This window comes from Sparus aurata, chromosome 10 (assembly GCF_900880675.1).
Source record: "Sparus aurata chromosome 10, fSpaAur1.1, whole genome shotgun sequence".
Taxonomy (NCBI): domain Eukaryota; kingdom Metazoa; phylum Chordata; class Actinopteri; order Spariformes; family Sparidae; genus Sparus; species Sparus aurata.
Genome location: NC_044196.1, coordinates 11,215,257 through 11,241,683, shown reverse-complemented (window position 1 = coordinate 11,241,683; position 26,427 = coordinate 11,215,257). Strand labels below are relative to the sequence as shown.

At 39.6% G+C, this 26,427-nt stretch overlaps 1 protein-coding gene across 2 annotated transcripts; it reads left to right on the top strand.

Annotated features, from left to right (window-relative positions):
* Positions 1–143: 143 nt before the first annotated feature.
* Positions 144–26,317, top strand: LOC115590250 (serine/threonine-protein kinase 26-like). Of its 2 annotated transcripts, none has more exons than XM_030431533.1 (12): positions 144–484; positions 15,349–15,417; positions 16,424–16,585; positions 16,720–16,776; positions 17,067–17,175; positions 18,476–18,633; positions 22,040–22,225; positions 23,076–23,218; positions 23,324–23,420; positions 23,832–23,894; positions 24,499–24,626; positions 24,798–26,317. In XM_030431533.1, the coding sequence occupies exons 1-12, from the start codon at positions 464–466 to the stop codon at positions 24,805–24,807; spliced, it is 1,203 nt and encodes a 400-aa protein (XP_030287393.1). In that variant the 5' UTR covers positions 144–463; the 3' UTR covers positions 24,808–26,317. The 2 variants fall into 2 exon arrangements, with proteins under 2 accessions (XP_030287393.1, XP_030287392.1); XM_030431532.1 differs by having other exon boundaries at positions 24,499–24,635.
* The last annotated feature ends 110 nt before the right edge of the window (positions 26,318–26,427 follow it).

The window sequence follows — 26,427 nt, the reverse complement described above, 5'->3', positions numbered from 1 at the left end:
CAGACATAAACACCTGCAGTATTACGACAGAAGGTGGCAGCAGACATCCTGATGTGCGAAGCTGACATTTACGCACTCTGTCGCTCCGCCCCTGAAGTAGGCAGTAACCAGCACGTCATAGCTGATTTTGCTCAACACTTTGTGTTGCTGCACTCTCACAGGACGTGTGTGTGTGTGTGTGTTGAGTGTGTGTGTGTGCGTTTGGAGTGTGTTCATGTGTTTCTCTGCTGCAGACAAACCGCCTCTTCTATCGGATATGTCTGCTCACCTCGAAGTTTGACCCGCTTGTTGTTGGGGAAGTTTCTTTTTGTTTTGTTTCTGTGGGTGAAGCTCGAAGAGGAGTTTTAAAAAGGAAAAGAAAGAAGGACTCGGAGAAGAAGAAGAAGAAGAAGGAGGAGGAGAAGGAGAGGAAGAAAAGCAGAAACCTGGAGGAGGAAAAGGGCGTTCATACTTCGAAGTAACCATGGAAGTTCCTGGTATGCAGGTGAGCAGAAAGGTGAACGTTTGTTCGCCTGCGTCGAGGCGTCAGAACCAGTTTGTCCACAGCGGAGTCGGTCTGCTGCTCCACACTCACTTCATCTGGACTGAGAGCTGTTCAGGCCTCTTAAAACTACTCCATAATGTTCACTGTACAGCTGGAACTGTCCCTCAGCTGCTCCAACTGTGGTTTATAGTGACATTAATGGTGTTTATTATCTTCAAATGACCTTTTATTATTCACAGAACGACTTATGATGTAACTCTGGTGCTCCATAGTGAGTTTATAGTGACTTATAAGGTGTTAAAATCTCTAAAAACTAACTTTATTTTTAATGTAATGACTAAAAAAAGGCACTTACCTGTATTACAATCATTTATGGTAACATCATGGTGTTTAAATATCTTAAAATGACCTTTTATTATTCACATAACGACTTATAATGTGACCCTGGAGCTCCACGGTGAGTTTATAGTGACTTTAAGGTATTTAAAATCTCTAAAACTAACTTTGTTTTTAATGTAATGATTAAAAATGTAACTTACCTGCATCAAAATGAGTTATGGTAACATCATGGTGTTTTAAATATCCTAAAATGACCTTATGATACTCACATAATGACCTTTAACGTGACTCTGGTGCTCTACAGTAAGTCTATAGTGACTTTTTGGTGTTAAAATCTCTAAAACTAACCTCAATATATTAACATAGTGACTGAAAATGTCTTTTACCTGCGTCTCAATGAGTTTATGGTAACATCATAGTGTTTAAATATCCTGAAATGAGTCTATATTTACTTTAAGGTGTTTAAATCTCTAAAACTAACTTTATCATGTTGTAATGACTGAGAATGTCACTTACCTGCATCAAAATGAGGTTATAGTAACATCATTGTGTTTATATGTCACAAGATGTATGTAAAATAGTTCTATAGTGACTTCTATGGTGTTGTTGTTCTCTCTCTATTGACTCTACAGTGACTCCATGGCATTTATGTATTCAGATGTGCAAGTAATATGACATCATGGCGCTAGTGCTCCATCAGGACTCCAGACTAAGTTTATGTTGTGCCTAACTTTTTAATTTAGGGGGCACCAGCACATAGTTCAGGTGATCGCTGTATTTCTTAACAGACACACTGGCAACCAAAACAGTCTTGGAGCCCTGGAAAGAGTGACCCTGGTGCTCCATCAGGGCTCTAAACTAACCTTTTAAAGCTGGTTGCACTGGTGCACCTTTTGGGGCACATTTGCAACCTTACCAAGCTGTGTTTATAGTGAGATGTCTCAATGCCCCAGACTAACTTGTAGGAGCACAAGCAAGTAATTCAGGTGCACCAATAACACATTCTTGGTACATTTCCGACGCACCAGTGTGACCTATGAAAATGTGTTATAGATTTTTTGCCTTGTGCACCACTAAAACCTACTGGTGCGCCTAACATTTTCATTTGGACGCACTAGCTACATAATCCAGTTGCACCCAATAACATGTTCTTATTACATTTCTTAACACATCATGTAAAAGATTGTAAACAGGCATAAAGGTGCCTCAGAAATTTTTGTTATAGGCTACTATTTTTCTTCTTAAATCAGATTTGCTACATTTCAGGCGCTTAGGTGCAATCAATAATACAGGAGTCCTGTCCGCATTGAGTTAATAGTGATTGTACGATTTTTAAATCTTAAAGATTTCCCTGTATAGTATAATGCTGGTACTCTACAATGATATTCGTGTGTTTGTCCCAATGGTGTTTGTATCTCATAAGATGTAGGCTACCTTCAGTATTCCTGTAGTGACTTATAAATACTGGTTTCAATTGATCTTATACTCTGTAGATGATCCTACAATATTCATGTAGTCACTTATTATATGTATCTGTACTGAGTTTATAGTGATTTTGTGAGGTCATGACCTATATTATTTTTATATTCTGACTTTTGTGTTGCTTGTACTCTGTATTGACTGTACAGTGACTTTATGGTGGTCACGTCCCTTTAATCCTCGCAATGTAATTTTATAATGGGCCTCTCGTTAGTTTTTGTTGTTTGTATCTCATAAGGTGTTGCTTTCGTCTTCAAATTGTGACTGAAATTTTATTGTTACTCCAAATTGAGTGAACGATACTTGTGATTCCACCTCTAATGGTACTCTAATATCTGTCCTATAGTAACTTCTTATTGTACTTTTTCTTAAAAGCATCTCCGTATTCCTGCAGTGACTCATTGAATCTGAGAGCTAATTTTAAGGTTATTTATAGCTCAGTATCTTAATCCTCTTGATATGTGTTATAGCTGGGCTGTTCTCATAAAGAGCTAGGTGTGTCCTAGTATTCTATGATGCTCCGTCAGTGACCTGTATTGTTTGTGTGTTGCTCAGCAATGACTTTATAACGTTCAGTATCTTTTATTGGACTTCCAGCGGGATCACTGCAGGATATTTTGCTCCATATTTAACATTGGCTTTGTAGGGTGACCTATAAAATGTGTTCTATGGTCAAGCTTGTTGTTGATAAGTGAAGGTTAACCTGTCGATGGGCTGTGTTCCTGCCTCTGAACAAGGTGTGTAGGCTGAGTTAATAAGCGTGTTTAAACCCTCCGTTCGGCCTCCGGTTTGGCAGGCTCTCAGGTGTGTCTACCTTTGGGACTGGCTGCCTGACTGGAAGCTCACTCGCTCTGCCTGCTCTGTTCGTCCCAGGTGGGCGGGGCGGAAGTGGTGGAGATGAACGCTGGTTATGTCAACACACACCTGACACCCGGCAGCAGCTGCTGCAGCGCCGAGGCTGACAGGTATATCTGTTGTACCCGGGAAGACGACTGATGATGGATAAAACTTGATTTACCGACTAAGCGACAGATGATATACTGCAGTTTTGACAGTTATTTTGTATTTTCCAGCAGAAATATCTTACTACTGGAATATTTGGCTGTATATCTACACATATAATCATTTCACCTATGACAATTTAAAACTTCTATAAACTAGAGTTGCAAAATGTGTTGATTAATTGATTCAGCAGAATTTAAATTTTAATTGAAAGCTCATTTTTATTCATCTTTTGATTTAATATAGAAATCATGACACCCCTAAAAACAAGATATCAAATGAAGACAATGTTTTAGGGTCTTTCAGCTCATTGTTTTGGTTTTACAGCTCTCAACTTTACCATTATGAAACAACAAGCAGTTGTTTTTTGCCCTGAACCAACTCGATGGATGGAATCCATTGTTTGTTATCTGCTCAGTAGATGGACACTTTTAGCTAGTAGGTTTTGAACATAGTGGAGTGTTTAGCTGCTGAACAGCCGGATATTGTCCACAGAAATTGGAGGAGACCGAACACGGAGCTAAAATTAGGGACTACGTAGTCATGTTAATGATTGTATCTGCTAGATGTGCAAATAGGCAACTGCTCAATTCCTCAGAAGACTAGAATGGATACATATCGGACCCAGCAGTCATTAGTCATCCTGAAACATGACTCTAAATAAATGCAAGTGTTTCTCTATATTAAAGGAAACTGTATGGCCAAACCTTCCCCATACCAGCTTGGAAGGTGATAATTATGCTGGCTACTAATGCTGGGTTAATTATTGGTTAATCTTTCTGTAATCGTCTTGATGAATCAACTAACTGTTTGGTCTATGAAATGTCTGAAGATGGTGAAACATGTCAGTCAGTGTTTCAAGCCCAACATGACGTCATCAGATCTCTTAAATTGATTTAATAGTGGACATCTACTGAAATTATCATCACAACTCTTTTTGTCTTAATCAACACAGAGACTTTAAGGTCACGTAAAGGAAGTAAGGAATATAATCCTGAGTTGTTTAAAGTGTTATCCTCCACCTTACTTCAAATCTGGGTCAGATTGTATTGTTTGGGACTCCGACCTGAGTTGTCACAGTTACATTTTGTACTTTGGACCTCTGAACCACCAGTACGCCTCAGTTTTTCTAACCTTTGTTCTTATCAATGGTGGTGTTGGGAAACCCCAGCGCTGTAGAAAATGTTTCATAAAACTGATATGAGACGGCTGACGCCTCTGTGGCTTCTTGGCTCATCACACATTCTGTACACTGGTTCTCACATTTGTCTCAGCAGAAGTATTACATAATGCAGAAAATAAGATTGATGTAATTTCGAAACTGTGTCTTTACCCAATTTGTCCAGCTGACTTTGTTATGTGCAACGCTGTTACAGTCTGATTATTGTTCAGCGTGTTGCCTGGAGCACATCTTAGGGTTTCCCACAGTCAGTTTTAGTGGAGACAGCCTGCTGAGCCTGAAATACAGACCATCTCTGCCACAACAGAAGAATTTCTACACTTTAATGAGCGTTTACCCTCAGAGAAAAACAGCTGAGGCACTACATGACACAGCGAAGGCCAAATCCTTGCTTTCTTCTAGCAACTGCATTGATCCCTGGGTGTTGTTCATTAGGATCTGTCTGATTTACTGAAGGAAATTACATTGATTTTGTAATCAGAACTGTGTCGCAAGGTTGGGGTATAAAGGAAGCTCTGTTTTTTTTTTACAAAGATGAAGAAAAGAAGAAGTACAAACTGATTTCCCATGGGAAGTCCTGTACACATGAATTTGTGCAACTTCAAATATCGACACAGGCTGCAAACATCAAGGACAAGTCCGGTTCTGTTCTCGACTGTCTCACACTCACTGGTTCTAGCTAGTTCTCAGATATAAGGGCCTGCTGTTGACATCTGCAAAATAGGTTATGATACCCATGTTTGTTTGTTGCTAGTTGGTTAGTTGTTTTTTTGTCAGCTGGTTAGACGGTTTGTTTGTCAGTTGATTGGTTTATCGTTTGGGTGGTTGGTTGTTTTGTCAGTCAGCTGGTTGGTTGGTTGGTTGGTTGGTTGGTTGGTTGGTTGGGGGTTTTGTCAGTCAGTCAGTCAGTCAGTTGGTTGGTTGGTTGACTGATTGGTTGGTTTATCAGCAGGGTTGCACAAAAAACACTGACCCGATTTCCACAAAGCTTGCAGAGCGTTTTTCGACATGGATCCTGATTGAAAGAAAATCAGGCTTATTTATGAGGTGGGCATCTATGAGTGAGTCCACATTTTAGAGCACAAATTACACCAACTTTCCTGGTGTTATTTCTTTTAATTGGTCCAATACTTTGTTTTATAACGTTATAACCACCATAAATAGAGGCATGTCTATCAACCACACCTGTACTTGAACAAATATAACACTCTAGCATCGTCATTGTGAGCATGTTTGTTTTAAGTTCATGACATCATACTTCCTTGGTTTAGAAGCGAGGTAATGGAAGCTTGTAACCGATGATGTCACTGAGCTGTGCTGCTGGATGCTGTGACACTGACACTGACACTTTTTTTGAAGACTTAGTGTCCTCTGCAGCTGATATGACATAGTTAAAATTTGACTTTTATTGTTAAATTGATCGGCAAGAATGACTCCACCTAGTGAGGAGCACGGAAACACATTTTTATTGATGCTTATCTACCAGTTTTGGTTTTACTATCCTGGGTGTCAGTGGCCATTTTCACTGTCTGGTGATGGTGTGATGCTTAAAGTTTAACAGACGATTAGAGTGCAGTTGACCTTTGACCCCTGTTGAAGAAGGAACAAATTAAATTAGTCAACTTCCTGTTTCCCTGGTTAAGTGAAACACAAGGCTCCAATTAAGGGTTATTTTCAGTTGTAGTTCACAGCTGTAGTTGTACATCAAGTTGCTGTGAACAGACACAGTACATGCAGGTAGGTTATGACGTGGCAAACATTGTGGGGAAGCCATCTGCAGGCGTGTCAGCAGAGATGGCTCTGATCAAAAACCCGGGAGTGTCCTCTTCTTCTGCTTCTTCTTCTTTTTCACCTTCTTGTCTTTGTAATTTTACAGCTGCACCTTCTCCAGTGCTCTCACAGTCGTGACATAATCACAGGCTCCACCAGACTGGAACGCGAGAGACTCTTCACTTCACTTTGCAAGTGTTTGTTTCTGGGTGAGAACATTTCAGCAGCAGCCACAGACTGCTTGTAAGTTTTTGGCTGCAGATGATGAGTCAGATTTTCTTGTGGTCTGAATCATAGTAGAGTGTTTTTTTTACTCCGCTGAGCTCCTTTTTATTTTGCTTGTTTACGCTCATATTTTCCTGAACCCGAGTTTCAAAACAGAAGTCACGTGGTCTCATGAAGGCCTCCTCTATTGGAGAGAGTTTCAGTCACACTACACATCTATAAAGTCAGATTTGGCTGTAAGTTTACGATCAGGCATGTGATGTTGGTAGCGGAACCTGTGCTTTCCATCATCTTTGTGATTTGAAGTTTGGGATCTCTCCTGTTTGGTTTAGGGATGAAATCTAATAGTCATTCAATTATGAAAGTGTAAATTATTCATGCTATGACTGTGATTTTGTCAGGTTGAATAGTTCCCGGTGATTATCGAAGGACGCTTGTTACGTTACCGCTGGTGAAAACCCAACATTTCCTGATTTTGCTGCTTCATGATAAAAGCGTTTAACTGACTAAATTACAGGACACTTTTATTGTGAGGGTTTGATATGAAATTAAATGTTTCTATATCTGAATTAGAGGGCTGCAGACTCACTTTATACACTGGTGTGCTAAAAGTGTTTCATTTAAGTAATCAGGCACATAATTTAGGTGCACCAAACAGCAGGAAGAAAAGGTGCCGATAAATGTTTATCTACATCAGACCTGCTAAAGTCTGGGTTCACTGCGAGACCGACATAAATGTACCAGTCGCTTTTTGGGCCATTTTGGCGCGCATGCCACCCAAACAGTCGCACCCTGGAGCCCTGGAATTAGCTGTGACTATTTACAGCTTCTTACTATCTTTTAACCACCACTTGAGAGAAGTGCGTCACCGGTTAAAGACGCCTTCGAGCCGGTATCGCTGTTCGATGGAAAAGTGAGATGAGGTGATGAATCAAACCGAGTCAACACATGTATGAAAAAGGCCCGAAAACATACCAAAAGGTAGAAGAGAAAAGTTTTCACCTTCGGTAAAATAATTGGCGCATTAATCAACCAGGAAACAAAATCATGAGGTGTAGCTTTTGTTAAAAAATGCTTGACTTTAACTGACCACTACAGCAATAAATACTTTAATGTATAAGCAGCAGGACTGTCTATTACTGGTACTTAGATTTTGCCACTTTTGGTCCAAGCCAGGTTTGCCGCTTCCAGTTGTAATGCTAAGCTAGGCTAACCGGCGGCTGGTTGTCACTTCATAATGAAGTGGCGTCAATCTTCAAGGCTCTAAGTCTTGATTTCAATCAAATAAGCACAAATTATTCCTTCATGACCTTTAATTTGAAAGCAGATAACAAACTTCCTCTAGTTTGAATGAACTTAGGTGAGTTTTTGGAAAAGTTGACTCAGTAGCTTGTGACGTGTTTTTGCGTTGAGCTCAAAACGTAACAGGAAACGCTGAAGAGTGGTGAGATTTTCACATGACGCGGCTCGGCAAAGGTCATTTTTGAGAATGCTGTGTTTGTACTTCCTCCTCTCACAGCTGTGACCTCTGACCTCTCGCACACACACACACATAGAGCCTTTCTGTTTGGATATTTGGACACCACTTGTTAGTAAAAACATGGATCCCTCTGCCTCTCTCACTTACTCACTCGCACACAGAGTTTCCATTGCCTCGTCCAAGTTTTCCTGGGCAGCTGAATGTTTGCATGGAGCCGGCAGACTTCACTGACCTCCACGGCTCAGCTCTGCCTCTTTGTTTTCTATCGACGGAGCGCTGACCTGAATCTACCTCTTATCGCCAGTGTTTCCCTTATCAACATGTAACCTGTAGCTGTAAAACCCTGTCCTGTTCTGTATGTGTGTGTGTTTTAAATCCCCTGTCTCCATTTAAACTAGTGTGATATAAAGTGTGCTGTGATGTATGTAGGGCACATTGAAGATACTATAAAGTAGACACAGGTAGCTTTATGCAACATATACTTGTGTTAAATTGTCGTAAAATTATACTGGATCAAAAACTTTTTTGACAACCAGGAAAACTGGAGCAGTTACATGAATTGAGATGCTGAACATAACTGAATAACTTGAAATGAAACCACAAGATTAAAGTTATTTGTTCTATATTATATTCTTCTTTATGTTACTGGAGCTTTTAATACTAAGGCTTGTACTTAACGGCCGTCTACACCAGGAACATAACCATAAATAGATGGTTTTCAGAAAAGAAGAAGTGGATGTCCACACCACAAAGACAACGACAGTGGTGAACAATATTGTTTGGGCTCACTTTCAGTTTGATGAACAAAGACACGCCGACAGCCAATCGGAATCCATCTGAATTCACAGGGCGTCCTCGCTCACCCTTGCTCGACCACTCACTCCTCGCGCACACATGTAGATGTTTTACTACACCAAGGAAATAAGCTTTATTTGAGAAAAGGCCGTAGGCAGCGAGACAAATGTGTTCAATCAGTTAGCTCGGTACCACAACAAAGAGAACAGGATGGTAACATCCACAGCTTTTAATTATGCCAATCAACCTTGGGTGCAGATGGGGTGTCTCAACATCATTTTATCCTCACTGATGCTCTATGAAGAACGCCTGGATAATAGATGTTTATTCATACAAACATGTGATTTAAAGTTTGTATTCAGTTTGCAATCTTTGTCGAGTAGTCAGATCTGATTTATGGATACAAATGGCAATTACATGACTAAAAGTTTCAAGAATGTGCTAATTAACATCCAAGAAACATAATAACTATAATAACTTGTCCTTGGCTTTCAGGACAACACTTTCTAATCTGGTTACATCTGTAACGGTAATTGTCGAGCAGCAATGCTAAACATCAAATGTTAGAATTTGAAGCTTTTCTCTGTTTTCTGTCTTATTATTTAAACAGCTTCAGGTTAACAGTTGTTGGTCAGACAAAAAGAGCAATGTGGAGATTCAACTTCAGCTCTTAGATGAGAACACTTTTTAGACTAAATAATTAACAAATTAAGAAAATATTAGACAGGTTAATAGTTAAACATACCTTCGATATACTTAAAATGAAAGGTTACTGCTCTTGTACCACAGTTGATGTCTGAATCCAGTCATCCTGCTGACTATATTCATGCTAATTGGTCTTTATTAAATTTTTTTCCCAGTACTTCCTTGAGTTGGAGCTGGAAGATTTACAGCAAAAGGTTTTATCTGTACGAGTGATGAATCCAAACACTCTCTTGACTTTGTGGCTTTAGTCAAACATTAACGTCAAACACCTTTTAAATCTGGAAAGTAGGTTTGTTTGCATTTGTGTTATTCTCCTTGAACGTCGGTAACAGATAAGCAAAAATTAAAATTCCCAGACTGCGTGTTGTTTTAATATTGTTTGAGCTGCGGTGAAACATTAACTTGGACTGTTTCTGATTACAGTTTCTGTGTCTATCGAGACTAGAGATCCAGAGTTGATCTACAGTGACAGAACTGTCTGTATGGTCTGTAATGATTGAACGAGTGTTGAATATTTAACTTCCTTCTCTCCGCTCAATGTTGTTCTTTCACCTCGCGGAGACAGAAAAGGTCAAAGGTTAACCTCTCAGGTTTATATAATCCCTCTTCCAAATACTGTTTCTGTTTTTAGTATTTATACGCTAAACCAAAAACTTTTACTAGTTTAAGTCGGAGAAGGAAAACTAAATCATTTCAGTGTTTCCCACAGGTTGAGAATTAACTTGTTGTGGTCACTGGCACGGCATGTGATGGGAGGGTTCAGTAGTAATTTAACACAAATATTTACATTTCTAAATATATTCAAGAGAACCAAAACACTTACTAGTTATTTTCATTGCCTTTTGTCATGTGCCTGTTATAATATAATCTTTATTTACTTAGCACCTTTTAAAAGCAGAGCTGCCGTGACGATCAAGCAAAAGCAGGAAACTCGGGAAGACAATATTACAGAATAAACAGTCACCAGTCGAGTCAAACACAAGGACGCCTCATCTGAGGTGGAGTTCAAACAAGGAGGCATAACAGAAAATGTAAAAACACCAAAAGACAACATGTGTCATGACAAGTCAAAGGAGTAAACTTTATCAAATGGGCAAAATCAAGCAAAGGAAAGGAAGGAAAGTAATGCAAATTCAATCAATAAAGTACCATGGGACGATGACAACAATTAAAGATTCAGAGCATTAATTAAAGATAAACAGATAAAAACAATAAAGGATGGTAGAAAGACAGGAGATGATTAAAAACAGATAGAAAGGGTTAAATCTATTTATTTATTTATTTATTTTATTTAATGCTCCTGTATTGGGAGTAAAGCTGCTGTCTGTTCAGATTTGTATATATTTGCGCATTGCTTCAGGTCGGTATCTTGCACATTCAGTCCATGTATTTTGTACGTTTCTACTTCATATTTAACATTCTTAATTATTTTTTCTCCCTTTTTGTATTCAACATCATGCGCCAAAATGAGTCCGGATGTTGGAGCTGAATGCTATTAGAATAAAAGAGAGAGAAAGAGAAAGAGAGAGAGAGAGAGAGACGGTCCATATTCTGTCGCTCAGGCCCTCCCGGGGAAAGCACCATTATTGGATCACATCATTACATCATAATTGATATCTTAACACTTCCTTATTGGCATGAAGTGAATGTGGGTACATTTCCCTTGCATGACAGGTGTCGACTGAGCATCGATGCACCAAATGACTTTTTTAGATTACAGGTGCAAATACTGTTTTCTATTCAGTGTCCATTAACCTGCTGTTCTTTTATTCTATTTATTGGTCAGTTTTGTGTTTAAAATGTGCACTGACCCAGATGTTTTAAATGCCTGTGACTCATTAGACCTCTGATTAGGTTTAAAAATAGACACGCTGTGCTGGGAATTGCCTGTCAGCTTAAAGGAAGGAAAAAATAATTTCGGCATGTTGTCCTGTAATTAGGGGTTGTAAAAAAGCCATAAGGAGATAGAAGGATGTGATAAAGACTCTCGGTAGACACCCACACACTTGTTAGAAGAGGTTTAATAAACCAGAGCAGGTGGAAACCTGGGGGAAGTAGAGATGGGGAAAATTGTTTACTACTCTTACTGCTGTATCATGTTGGCGCAGGTATTGTTACGATAAAATAAAGCTGGTCTGTTAAATACTAAAATTTGGTAATCTGCACTCAACCTGAAGTATTGCTGAGGCTTGGGGTTTTTTAGGTTTGTGTAAAACTGAGTTGCATGTATTTAGTGTAAGGTTCAAGGGTCTGCCCCCATATATATATTGTTTTTTCACAAAATATATATGTATGTGTACAACGAGTTGGAGAAGCTGATGATAAATAAACAACAGCAAAAAGCTTAATGAGAACTTGCTAATTGTTGGTCAAAGACAAACTACAACCCTTAGTTTTGGGAAAAGTCATTATATAGTTCCGATACTCGCCACCTTGATTTTACATACAGTCCGCCTAAAAGAAAACCCTGATTATAAAGTTATAACAGTTTAGCCTCTGAGGAATAGGAATACATTGACCAAATTTAATTGCAACCTATCCAATACTTGTTAAGACATTTCACTCAAACATCACCCTCATGGTGGGATGAGAGAAAAATAAATAGATATCAATCCATTTAACAGTCTATACAAAAGAAGTGATGGACCAAAGCAATCCATCCAACATTTTTGGAGATATTTCGATTGTGGATCTTGCTGCTTTTCTTGCCAAGACTCGTCCTACTCTGCCTCAGTAAACAGAGGGATCCCGCTTCAGTTGTGCCATGAATCAATGTTTGTCAGTTTAAAAGTCTCAGTTTGTTGTAATTTAAGTAAAATATCATGTAGTTTTGTGTTAAAGCACTCGGTGAATGACATTGTCTCGCTCAACACGCGTCACCAACACCATCATGGAGCCAACTGGGCTGAGAAAAGGTCCTAAAAAGATGAAAATCAAAATAAATCTGCTCATATGGACAACTGCAGTTATGTGAAATGAGAGTTGGTCAGTTCTGTAAGTTAATTAATATACAGGAGCAGCTCTACAATGTTTACAATGTCTCTCTGTTCTGTCTATAACAATGCTTCAATCTGGACAGAAGTGGTCAACCGATGGACTGCTAGTGTGGCTTTAAAGAGCTAGAGTGCTGAAACTCATGTTGAAGAAATTCAGAGATCTACGTTTGCGTAGCTGACGTCTTTTGGTTGGATGTTTTTTATTAACGGACCTTTTTATTGGACGTTTTGCTGGAAATATACTGTATGTGGCAGTTAACTGCGTCACTTCAGCAGTGTTTTTTGTGACTTTAACAAGTCCACGTGAGCTGGGAACTTTTATATGCACGGCACAGTAAACTACTGCTGTTCACAAAAAGCCCCAAAAATAAAGAATAATAACAATTCAAACAAAACACGTGGAACAGTTGAGGCTGAGAATTGTTTAACGATGTGGTGCTTTGGATAGGTTGCCGCCAGTTATTGCTTGTGAAACATACCATTTTTAGAGTTCTTAAAAATGTTTTTTTTTCCTCTTTCACTTGTAAGCTGACAGTGTAGCGACACAGGAAACAGAGACATGGGCGTAAGATATGCGACACGTATCAGAGGTCGCACAGGGGATGTTGTGGTTAGATGGTAAGCACCTTAACCAAGATGTGCAAGGTTGCCCTCACACGTCACAGATTGTAAAAGACGTTATTGATAGTTTTGCTATCTACTTTGTGGTTTTTGTCAATTTTTTTATAGTAATTTTGAAATTTAACATAAGAAATAACTTAATTTCTTATGTCAGGGGTGTGTTTTTGTAGATATGGATCATGTTGTTTCATACTGCAGATGGTTGTTTTTAAGATATTGTAGATAGTGAGTGCAGCAGAAAGCTTTTATATTATTATCTTGGGAGTTACAATGTGATTCTCCTGTTATTGTCTTATATTTTCCCTCTATTTTCTCCTCTTGGTATTCACCATCTCTCATCTTTGCTTCTTCTGCTTTCTCTCCGTCTCTCTGCACCGAGCTAAAAGTATCATTAGACACTAACCACTGTATTTGCTGACAGGGTGTGGCAACATTGTGGGCAGTGTGTGTGTGTGTGTGTGTGTGTGTGTGTGTGTGTGTGTGTTGTGACTGTTCCTTTTTTTAGTTCAGAGGAAACTCACCCAGCATCATAGGGATATCATATGCTTCTGTGGGTGTGTTTATTAAATGTTCTCTCAAGCAATTATTGGAGTTTGACAACAAAATGTGAGTGTGTGTCATAGTGTGTGTCATAGAGAGTGTGTGTGTGTGTGTGTGTGTGTGTGTCAGTGTGTGTCAGTGTGTGTGTTGCTCTGACTTGCATAACAAGTGCTTTTTGAGGCCTTGATGGCAGCACTTAAAAGACTGAAACTCTCCACAGTTCAGACCAGCAGGGAGTGGAGCAGCTCTGCTATGGTAACAAACAAGATGTTGTTGACATGTGTATGTTGTATTTTTTATTATAATGGAATCTGTATTAACACAATTGGCATGAACATTTGGGGGGTAAACAACTGATAACAAAATGAAAACAACTTGGTATTTTATTGTGTTATGCTAAGTCTTTTCTTGATTAACCAGTTGAAATATTTGTTCTTCAAAAAGTGTCATAAATTGGTGAAACATTGTTTATTACTAGTCTCTTCAAATGTCAAAATACCTAAAGGTGTTCAGTTCACTGTCAAGGAAGATAAAGAAAAGCAGCATATTCTGACTCTTAAGGAAGCAGGAACTCAGGAATGTAATGCCATTTCCCCCTAAGCGATAAAGTTTGTTTTTCTGTTGATCAACCACGCGATTAATTAGCCAAATTATCGCGTTATCGCTCTGTCCAAGGATAGTTTAAAAACATGTAACAACAAGTGAATATATCTCTTGTTCTTTAAGCCGCTTTCCCCCGCTGCTGATACCGCTTCACGCCTCCCTGGTTCCTGTTTGCTGTGTCTTCTCTTGTCCCCAGAGTCATAGTCGCTGTAAATCGCCTCCATACTGTATCCCCCAGTCTTCAAACTAATCTCCAGCCATCGTTGGTCAACTGTAAGATTATTCATGGGATGTTTAATACAATTTAGATGACTATTCACCTTTTCCACTGGTGCCACCCTGAACCACCCTGAATTTAATCATCGTCATAGTGACCTTTTCCCTGGTGCCACCTGCAGGACAAGTCAAAGAATATACTACATTCAGACTTCCCTCCCCAGTCGACACTTTCGAGATGTTCATGTTCATGTTCATGCAAATCTTTGAAATCTATGATTACGAGTATTGTGGGCAGCTTAGCGGGAAACAGTAAAATTGACAGTGCAGTTCACGTTTATGAACTCGTCAGTGTGACGTTTATTCTTCTGAACTCGCAACTTGCTGCCTTCAGGGTTTTTGCAACCACACCGGTAACACAGAGTGTAGAGTTAGGAAATGAATGTAAGTCAGTGGAAAGTCGTCAGAGATAAGTGTGGTGTGTGTGTGTGTGTGGTCTGGCAGCTGTGTGTGTTCAGTTCCTGTTATCTTTAACTGTCATGCTTGCTTCCTTCTGTGTTTTTATGGGTTTTTTGAGCTGTGTGTGTGTGTTATGTGTGTGTATGGCTATGTGTCGCTCTGTGGTGACAACATGGCCGTCATGTTGCAAAGCTTTGTGTGAGGAAATAAGAGCCAAAGTTTCAGTGAATGTGACTGATACTGTGTTCGTTGCTTTGCAGCTTGTATGACACTTTGCATATCCAAAAAAAGAGATTTTACCCACATTTCCGTTATCTACTTTGCATCTTTATTTTGATATGCTACATGATGTTATACTCTCTTCATACTATATGTACATGTATATGTTGATTACAGTTGTCATTTTTTAAAATAAAAAAAATTCAACCTGTGTCTTTGTTTTGTGTCCTCTCAGAGTTCTCAGGTCGATCCAGAGGAGTTGTTCACCAAATTGGATCGCATCGGAAAGGGATCATTCGGAGAGGTGCGTGTCATCATCCACATTAAGATTCTTTGTTAAATCTAGTTGTTTGTGTTGATGATGTTTTTACTGAGCTAGTCCTCATCAACTTTAAGTTGTTAGTTAAAGCTATTAGTCAACATGTTGTTAGGGATGTTAATGATTATTGATTAATAGAATTATTGCTCATAAGTGTTTAGTTAAGTATTGTTACTTTTTAGCCATTTAGTCACCTCAGTTTTGGTTGGATTTCAGTGCCAGTTGCTGAATAGTTACAGACGGGAGCACCGTAATTAAAATGAATTCATTATTTAGAGTTATTTTATTTAAAGATTAGAATAACATAGATTGTTTCAGTGGATAAAACAGTTTTCTAAAGGAAGAATGTTCAACATATCGATTGTAAACACTGTCAATTCATGACATTTCTTAAAATGTGCGTCCCATAGTCTTTACACATTTATCTTAATTTAGGTATTTTATTTTGGGTCACATCAAATTAAACAGGACTGGAATGAATAACTTTCATCTTCGCAAATATAAATAATTGCAGACTTATGAACTCAAACTTACAAATTAATTCACTTGAACTTGCTCTTCTCCCGATATTCAAACTTCAACTATTGAGGGGAAACTTCCCCCACTGCAGCTTCAGTGTCCTAAACATGGCCGCCTGCTGGGTTCCAGTTCTGTTCTTCCTCCTGTCGTTGGTCCAAGGTGCCCTAAACTACTGACAGTCCCTCTGGTTAGCTTCACAGCTAACTAAGCTAACTAGCTGCCTGATGTTTTTTCCTGGCCCTCACATCAAGACAAAGCTTGTATGTGGGGTTTTTTTCTTCAACGTTGTGACTAATGAAAACATCTTGTTGACTTTTAGGAGGTTTTTAAATGAGTTATCTTTTCTATTTTTATCTTAATTCTACCCCTTTCTTCTCTTCTGCGTTCTCCGCCATATTTTGACTCTCTCACTTTGTCTCGTCGTCTCATCCCGACTCTTGTCTGATCTTCTTTCCTCCTTGTACTGCTGCAGGTGTTCAAAGGTATCGATAACCGCACTCAGAGCGTCGTCGCCATCAAGACCATCGACCTGGAGGAGGCCGAGGACGAGATCGAGGATATCCAGCAGGAGATCACAGTTCTCAGTCAGTGCGACAGTCCGTACATCACAAAGTACTTCGGCTCCTATCTGAAGGTGAGACAGGCTTCATATTCTGTCAAACTCATTGGTTAATGGCGAAAAACAGGAAGTAGAAGTTGTTCTTTACGGGAAAACTGACTGTATTTGTGTTTTCAGTCAGTTTCGAAAATAAATTCTGTCTCTTTCAGGGCAGTAAACTATGGATCATCATGGAGTATCTCGGTGGAGGTTCAGCGCTCGACTTGGTGAGTGTTAAAGAAGTTTCTAGTCAGATTTATTGATCGAATTCAGTGACATTCAAAAATTTAAATGTATTTAAAATGGAATGGAAAGTTTGTATTCTGGGATAGGTATTCCACAGTACTTATGATCAGATGGTTTTCTCGGTTATGTAATTTATTTATGTGTTGAGTCTTGTCTTGAATGAAACTAAACAGGGTGTGTTTCAGCCTCTGGCGCGTCAGTGAGTGTTTTATATCTGTGTCATCACTTTGTGTGTGTGTGTGTGTGTGTGTGTGTGTGTGTGTGTGTGCAGCTGCGGGCAGGTCCGTTCGATGAAGCTCAGATTGCCACCATGCTGAAGGAGATCCTGAAGGGGCTCGACTACCTGCACTCTGAGAAGAAGATCCACAGAGACATTAAAGGTGCTGCTGCTGCCTCAGATCAAAGATGGTGGACCTTCACCTTCAAATCAAAAAGTGTTCTTCCTCTCACCTGTGGTGCTGTTTGTTGTTGTGTTGTGGAGATGTCTGCCAATGTGCTAAACCTTTCTCCACCTTGTTGTGAGAAGATTCATATGGGAACTATTTTCTCCCTACCAAACAAGCATCTACTCATGGATGAAAGGCTTTGTTAGTGTTGTTAGCTAGCCTTTCGTAGAAGATTAACTGCATGCTTCTTTCTGCGTAGTGATACAGAAAGAAAAGAGTTCCTACGTGAATCTGCTCACAACAAGATCTGTGAGTTATCTTGAGCAACCGGGTCATGATTTCTGGAAAGAGACACTACCTATCTACCTATGTATTTAATTATTTAGTTAGTTAGTTAGTTAGTTAGTTACATCTTTGTCATCTCTACGGCCGATATTCCTGAAACTCGACAACTCACATCACAACAATGGATAACAAACATGACGGATAAGAGGAAAAAGCATGTATTTTTGGGGTGAACTGTTCCTTTAAGATGGTAGTGCAGTGATTCTCCATTCACTGTCATAAAATTTGCAGATTTGCAAGAGACATATTTTGCAAAGATTGGACAAAATCACTGCAGCATATATTGAGTTTTTCTGACTTCTAAAATCAAGCATGGTTCAGGCTCCACGAATACTACATTTCCCATGATGCACGTCAACATGAGACCTTCTCACATCCACTAGTTTATAACATAAGGTGTCTCCAAGCCTAGATTCCCAAGAGCCTGTACAACTGTTTTCACTGACTGTGTCGTGCTTCCTGTGACTTTTGAATCAACTTTGACTCATACAATTGGTGGAATGTCCCTTTAAGATCACATGGACAGCACTCATCCAGCCTCTGTGTCCACATTTAACAATCCAGAATCCTAAAATTCCCAAATTTAAAGTCACAGTTTGTGGAATTTCTGACCCTGGTGCCCCCTGGTGGTGGAATAGAACATACAGATCCTACACAGAGTCAATAAAAGTACCACAAAGTGAAAAGATGACGAGTTTTCACCAGGATTTTATCTTTATACTACAAACAAATACTTGTTTTAGAATCATTTTAAACCTGCTCAGGCCTGTGAGAGCTGACCAATCAGAGAACAGTGGGCTTTGGTTGGAGGGGGGTCCTTAAAGAGACAGGCTCTCAAAGGTTAATCAAAAAAGTATGTTAACATTTTCTTTTTGACATCCAAAATCAGAACTATGAACCTGAAAATGTGCGTTATATGTGTAATATTGGACCTTTTGTATTTCAATAGCTGCCAACGTCCTGCTGTCGGAGCACGGTCAGGTGAAGCTGGCGGACTTCGGGGTGGCCGGTCAGCTGACGGACACGCAGATCAAGAGGGAAACCTTTGTGGGAACGCCGTTCTGGATGGCGCCAGAGGTCATCCAGCAGTCTGCCTACGACTCCAAGGTGAGATGCTACAAAACTGTCGGACCTTCATCAACCACATCCACATGCAAGAACAGGTTTTAAGTGAGGTGGTTGTGCTGTGGTGTTACTGTGGGACGCAATGACACAAACAAACTAAGCAACCGAGGCAGCGGTAGACCAGCAGCTGATGTGTTCTGTCAGGTAAAATTACTGTTTTTGTCAAAGGAGTCTGGTGGCTTTGAAGACGACAATGTAACAGCTGTTTCTAGTTAAAGACAAAGAGTTTAGTCTTTAGCAAAAAGTCTTTGTAGGGATCCTTTCATAGTTATATGAATAGTTTTTAAAAAACTGGAATTATCCTTTAAATTGATTTGGTGTCCATCAGTCTGTCAAAGAAAAGTTTTTGCTAGCAAATGTCAAACATTTTCTGGTTCCAGCTTGTTAAATGTGAGGATTTGCAGCTTTTCTTTGTGGTTTCTGACAGTAAATGAAGAGGCTGTAGGTTTTTGGACTGTTTGTTCGACAAAAGAAGCAACTTGAAGATGTCACTTTGGAGCGATTGGAGAATTGGGATGAGCACAAGAGGCTAAATGATCCATCGATAAAGAAAATGAAAATGAATTGAGTTGCAGCCAAAAATCAATCTTCACATCTGTTGGGTTGAACCTGGTGAAGCTCCACTAACTGTTTGACTATAAAGGTTGTATTTCAAACGTGCACTGTTTGGTTTGCGTATTGCCGTAGCAACGTGAGCCACGCCGCTTTGTTGTTGTGTCGCTCTTCGAGGTCGTTTGCATTGTTTCCACAGTGTTTCTGGTTTGATTTGCATCTATTAGAGACGTGCATCGTCTACAATAAACTGCTTTTTCTGACGTTTTATTTCACGTCTATCTAGAAAAACAGCTAAATCCGTATGACATGTTTGTCCTAACGCTCAGCTGTGGACGGGATTCCCTCGTCCTTGTCTTTTGTATGTGACACAAAGCAGCTGCATCAGAAATAGATCTGACAAACACAATAAAACCGTCAGTCCTTTAAAGACGCACCTGCTGCTATCAAACACACTTAAAAGTAAAAGGCTACTTTAAATAATTGGATGTGATAATAAAAAGTAAACAATTGTCTTTTATTAGGTTACATAATGTCGTGACGTCTGCTGACCTGCTCCACTCTTTGTTTTAATGCATGTCTGAGGAAGGTGTGTGTGTGGTTTGGTGTGTTTTGTTAATGAGGCGTATCCATTTGGTTTGATTTGTGTGTGTGTGTGTGACTTTTACATGAAGGTGTGTGAGCATCTTCTCCCTGAAACTGCAGCTTCAGTGTGTCGTTGTCATTTATTAGTCACGTTTATAGCTGAAAGATTGAAGCAGGAGGTGAAGACGAAGTAAACAGACGGAGTAAAGCATCTGTCAAATCTTTATTTGTTGTTAGAGGTTTTAACTGATGTTCTGATACAACGTAAACAAATCTTAGTTATTGATAATCTGATCACTTTGATTAACATGTAATTCATGAAGATAATCCCAGTTAAAGTCACCGTGAAGGCTGTCAGGACTTCAGTTCTCTCAGAGATCCTGTATTGATATCCTTTAGAAGAGGGTTTACTTCTGAGAGGATGAACCGAACTGGACTGAAAACATTCCCAAAGATCCTTTATTGATTTCCCTGAGAAGAGGGTTTACTTCTGAGGGGTTTAACTGAACTGACATGATAACATTGCCAAAGATCATATATTCTTTTCTTTGAGAAGAGGGTTTACTCGTGACGGGAAGAATTGAACTGATAATGGTGCCAAAGATCTTTTATTCATTTCCTTTAAAAGGGGGTTTACTCTTGACAGATTTGAGAAACCAAATCTCGTAACAAACTGAAGTCTCTCTTTTTTTTCTTTTTAATTTTTTTAACTGAATTTTATTTTTGGTGAATATTATTTGACAGTTGTCAGGGCATAAAAAACCAATGAACTGTTGATCAAGATGTGATTGTATAACAGTGGCATAGCAGTCAATACTGGAAAAAAGAAAAAGAAACCCACTGATCTATTGTCTTTGAGTCAACTAATTGATTGATTGACAACCATTGCAGCTGATGTCCTGCTTTAATTATGTATTAGAGCTGATATTGGTAAAGGTTGTAGTTAAGTTTTCTCAGGCTTTATCTTTTCTAATTTGTGAAAGATGTTTGTCAGTGTTCTCTACAGGGAAGGAAGATGACTTGTTGCAATATCAGACAGTTTGCAGACACCACAACAGTTACGTAAACAACAGACGTAACCTGAGCCCGTCAGAACACGCGGACAAAAAGACGGCCATTGTGATGAACGGAGTGTGTGTGTGTGCGTGTGTGCGTGTGTGCATGTTGGGTTTGATGCTTGATCTCGAGGCACAATTGTAGCTGCAGCCACACATCGCTATGTACGGTGTTTGACTGTGTCAACTCAACCACACAGTATTTTGATTTTAAAGGGCAGCTATGATCATTTATAATATCATACTTACAACTAATCAGCTGACTACCCGACTCTGCAGCTTCCCTCAGTGTCGGGGGGCCTTTTTATCCTCATTTAGCCGACGCTACCTCCTGACCAAATAGACAACATTGGCAACTAGCTGGTGAACATTGTGGCGCAATAAGCAGCTTAAGAGACAGATATTCTTCTTTGGAGCTGGTGGAGACCAAAAACAGAGCTACAACTGGTAATAATTATATTTATTAGGTGAGGTGACCATTAACAACATAACCAACTGTTCGCTAACAGGTAAAATGTGATAACCTGTGAAAAGTGTTGTGCCACAGATTCTTTCCACCATCACGGAAATGACCAATATTAAGTATAAACAAACCGTAACTACCTCCTTTTCTCTGTAACCGTTGCTACTTGTCATTTTGTGGGTGTGTTATGTTAAGAGATAGTGAGTGTGTGTGTGTGTGTGTGTGTGAGTGTGTGTGTGTGTGTGTGTGTGTGTGTGTGTTGCGTCTTGCCACAGGCTGCCATATGTTCAGTGTGTAACAGTAATGGAGCCGACGGAGTTAACAGTCAAATGGTGACCGAGCGTCCTGTTGTAATGTGACCCTGAGCTTTGTGTGTGGGTGTGTGTGTGTGCGTTTGCGTGTGCGTTTGTGTGTGTGTGTTAACGTCTGCTTCTTACCTGGAATGCCACATGGTCGTTGAAGCAAGTTGAAACTGATGTGACATTCAACCTGTGTGCATGTTTACCTTCTGTGTGTGTGTGTGTGTGTGTGTGTGTGTGTGTGTGTGTGTGTGCGTTCAGGTTGACATATGGTTGGTGGGTGTCACAGCCGCCGTGCACACCAGCTGACTGTGTGCTTGTGTGGATGAAACAAATTGATCTTGTAACAAATAAAAAGCTAAAACTCGTCAATCTAATCGTTTAATTGCTTTCCTCATTAACAGCCGTTGTTCTGACTGTCTTCGTCTCCGCAGGCTGATATCTGGTCGCTGGGCATCACCGCCATCGAGCTTGCCAAAGGTGAACCCCCGAACTCGGAATTCCACCCGATGCGAGTCCTCTTCCACATCCCCAAGTCTCCTCCCCCGACGCTGAATGGCGATTTCTCCAAGAGCTTCAAGGAGTTCACCGAGGCCTGCCTCAACAAGGACCCCACTTTCGTAAGAGCGACGCACCTGAAGTCTGGATTCAAACTAATCAAACTTTATTGTTCTGTGTTGTTCAGATCTTTTTTAATAGTTATTGCCCTCTAAATCATTAAAATCCACTGTGACAAAATAAAACCAGTATTATTCATACAGTGGTGGAAAGATACATAGCACAGTGTTTTACTTGAGTATAGTAATTTTATTTTATTTTATTCTTCTACTTCATTTCAGAAGGAGTTATTGTACTATTTACCACGAATGTCAGTTGAGGCTGAAATAATGAAACACAAAACAAACCTTTCACATAAGATGAAACCTTCAGAGGAAAATCTGTTATTATTTATCTTAACATATTTATTTTGATAAAACAGTTATTTGATTGTTTGCTTAAAAAAACTTTGAGCATATAATGGATATGTATTTAGGGAGTTGGAAGATCTAATTACGCCTTCCATGAACTTAAACTTATCAGTCAGACAATTTGTTGAAGATTTAAAGGGTTTTCTTTGGGGTAGCAGTTTTTGTGAGTGACATTAAGACACAAACTTCCATCATACGGGAAGTATCAGCTGCAGGAGTTTGTTGCATAGATCCCCAAACATACTTGTTTTGACTTAGTTTTCCTGTCTTCTGCTGCGAGTCATTCTTTTAAGTAACTTGATTTTTATGTTGTTTTTTAAGTTCAGTATGTTTGAGTCCAATAAAAGTAAATCATCAGAAGGCAGCCGTCCTTCACTGTGTGAGGCTATAGTGGCAGTTTGCTGCCCCCTGGTGGACTAACATCTCCGCTCCACCTCTTTGTGATCTCTCCAGGTATTAAACTATATTAAAAGATTACTAACGATCATTCTCGTCTCTTCAGCGTCCGACGGCCAAGGAGCTCCTCAAACACAAGTTCATCGTCAAACACTGTAAGAAGACGTCCTACCTCAGCGAGCTGATCGACAGGTACAGAAGGTGGAAGGAGGAGGGCCACAGCGACAGCAGCTCTGAAGACTCGGACAGGTAATCAGATTACTGTTGTTGTCTGGAGGGATCTTTTATACTCTTGATTAATGACAAAACAGGATATTTTGAGCTTTTTGAGTAACTGTGTGTGTTTGTTTAAAGTGAGTCCAGTAATAAAGAGAACAACGAGTCTCCTGAATGGTCCTTCACCACCGTCCGCAAGAAGAAGACGGAGGGCAGGAAGGTCCTCAATGGAACGGTCAGTACAAGAACCTGGTTCTGAATATGTATATGTACCTAGACATGTATAGAATGTACATACATGTACTTTAGAAACAGCTTATAAACTCTATACATCAGTTTTATGTTTTCCTTTTCTTGTAGTCTGCATGTGGAATTAATAGATTTGTTGTTAACAAAGTGAGAGGGTTTTTTTCAATCATTTTATTATCTTGAGAAAAAGTGTAAAACATTTTAAAATGTTTTAACTTCCTGCTTTTGATGTAAACGCTGTTTAGAGGAATAAAAGAACGAGACCAGAATCTGATTTAAGACTTGTTAAAGGTTTTCTAAAAGGTTGATATCCTGATTTATATGTTTGACACGTGTTTAATGCTCACTTTGTTTTTTCCCCTTTTCAACTTCCTCCTCCTCGTCTTCACCTGTGCAGGGTCAGGATCAGCTGAGTAAATCTGCCAGTCTGACCACAGTCATCTCTCCTGTCTTCACTGAGGTTAGTAAACAAAAAAGAAAGAAAGAAAAAAGACGCAATAACAAAAATAATATAGTCGGAGCGCAGAGCGGGTTTTAATCCAAAGGCCAGAGCGATGGTTCCGTTTCGCTCCAGTTCCGTTCCGATACCGCTCTCCACGAGTCTAGGGCATGCACAAGTCCACACAGATTCATGTGTGCCTTCAAGGGTTAGCCTACATCAGAGGTCATTCGTTGAGAGGTGGAGTTTGTAAAATATTTCGAAAAGCAAGCAGACAGGTCATATAGGTGCAACGTCAGGAATTGCTCCCTCTTTTAAATTTGAGCGAGCATGGAGCGAATGAAATTTTAGGTGAGCGGAGAGCGGTCTTTGAGCGGAGCTGTCTGGTATGACTTTGAGCAATGGAGCGAAGGAGCAAACACCCACGTAAGCGGGGAGCGGAAATTCTCGCCGCTCAGCTCCGCTCACATGCTCTTGAGACGAGTTAAAGGCAGCGCTTGCCCCTCCCTCCTTACCATCACCGTAGTGCCCTTGAGCATCTACATCATTAAAAGATGTTGGATTGTAAAACTCTTTCTCTCGACAGACGAGTCCAAAACTGAGTTATTGTCTTCTTCTGTTGTAGTTGAAGCAGCAGCACAAGGAGCACTCCGAGCAGCGATTGGCCATTGAGGAGCTGGAACGCAACATCCGATTGGCCGAGGACGTTTGTCCCGGCATCACAGACAGGATGGTCACACATATTCTTGCCAGGTACCAGAAGTACGTTCGATATTTTGTCTCCTTTTTCTTTCATATTTTCTTGTTTCATGTGTTTCGTTGTTTATAGATTGGATGTCTTACGGTTCTAAATTTTGCAAGATATGTCGTCGTCCTCCATCAGATCAGTTGTGTAACGAACGTCTTTTACTTTCTCGTTCTCAGATTTAACTGAAGGAACGGAATGGATCGAAACAGGAAGTACGTTATGTGGAGCGAGACTGTGTCTCCGTACGGTGACGCTGCTGGACGATAGGAAAACTGAGGAGATTTGCTGTGCGATGTCTCCTCGCTGTACACACAAATACACATAAACACACACACATGAACACACACTCAGACACACACACACTACTAATGTAATATATACGCTCAATGTATGTTCACTGCTGCTGGTTGAAGGCCTTTGTTTTCCCCCCACAGCTGGATTTTTTTTGATCCGCTGATCGGAAGTTTTGAAAAATACAATCTACGTTGTGTGTTAGATTTGTGGGTATTGAACTTCTCCTTTAGTCCTCCTGGAGGTTTGAGTAATAAACAGACCTTTTTAGTCTACTGAAGTTATGTCTAAACTTCTTAAATTACCATCATGTGCCTTAATTATTTATGCTAACATTTTTTCTAAACGTAGATGTCACTTTTGTACGGAGACGTCTAAGAGGGTTCTCGTTCATCAGCAGTAGTATGTTTCGTGTCATGCCTTGACTTTGTAGATGTCTTTATGTTTGTTCAGTAGCACTTGAAACAGATTATATGCCAATATTACATATTTTTTGTTGTCTTCAGTAATGCTTTAGATTACAGCTCCCTGATCCTGGAAATAATTGGAAATCTAGGGCGCAAAATTGTTTGTCTGCAGGGTTAAATTTTGTAATTTTATCTCTGATTTTACAGAAATGGATATTATGAATGCTATTAAATATGTAATCCTTGTTATCTTCCTCGCTGATGGATTGGTATGGAAATATTTAAGGTAACCCTAGCTTAAAAAACATACATGAGGAAGAACTTGCACCCCTTCTTTGACTCCCTTTTTGGAGCTACAAGCTTTTAGCCCCGGCTAGTACCTTGCAAACAAGTCAGCTAACTTGCTTACTGTTGTTGTCGCTACATTCTGACCAGTGACTAAACCCTTAATCTTCAGGTTTATGAAACTATTTCTAATTAATTGCTGCCAGTGTTGTTAGCATCACACAATCGTTAGCATCAAAATAAGAGGTCTAAATGGTGGAAATTGAGAAATCTTGACCTTGCCTTTTGGTTTAGTAACTTGACTGTTAAAATGTTATTCTGGGATTGCCACAAAGCTGCACACACTGAAGGTCTTCCACTCGCTCATGAAAAGACTGTCCTTTCTTATGCATCAAGTTTGGGAAAACATTAAGGGCTATTAACTTGTGTCTGAAAGTTGATTCTTGACATAAAACTTGATGTGTTAGGACTCTGGAAGGTAGCACAGGTCTGATGGGAGCTGTAATCGAAGGTATTACTGATAGTTTGTACCAAAGACACTATAAAACTTGGTCATTGTATATTTTTGCCTTTTTATATATCATAAGGGATACGACAATGCTTGTTGAGGGGGGAAATGTAAAATGAAAGATGTAAGATTTTACAGAAATGTACTCTTTTTTTTGTAGCGGGACTTAGAGTTTTATGAATAAATATTTAAGTTTGATTGAGAATCGTTTCGTGTTTCGTCTGTTTTTGTACTAGGAGGATAATCTTAGCTTGTATTACAATTGCTGTTATCACACTGGGTTTTATAAAGTATCTGATTACTTCTGTGTAATTT

Excerpts from the sequence above, each read along its gene's own strand:
- LOC115590250 (XM_030431532.1), top strand. The coding sequence starts at position 464 with ATGGAAGTTCCTGGTATGCAG. Across the intron at positions 485-15,348 it reads TGGAAGTTCCTGGTATGCAG|AGTTCTCAGGTCGATCCAGA; the intron begins GTGAGCAGAAAG and ends GTGTCCTCTCAG. Across the intron at positions 18,634-22,039 it reads AGTCTGCCTACGACTCCAAG|GCTGATATCTGGTCGCTGGG; the intron begins GTGAGATGCTAC and ends TCGTCTCCGCAG.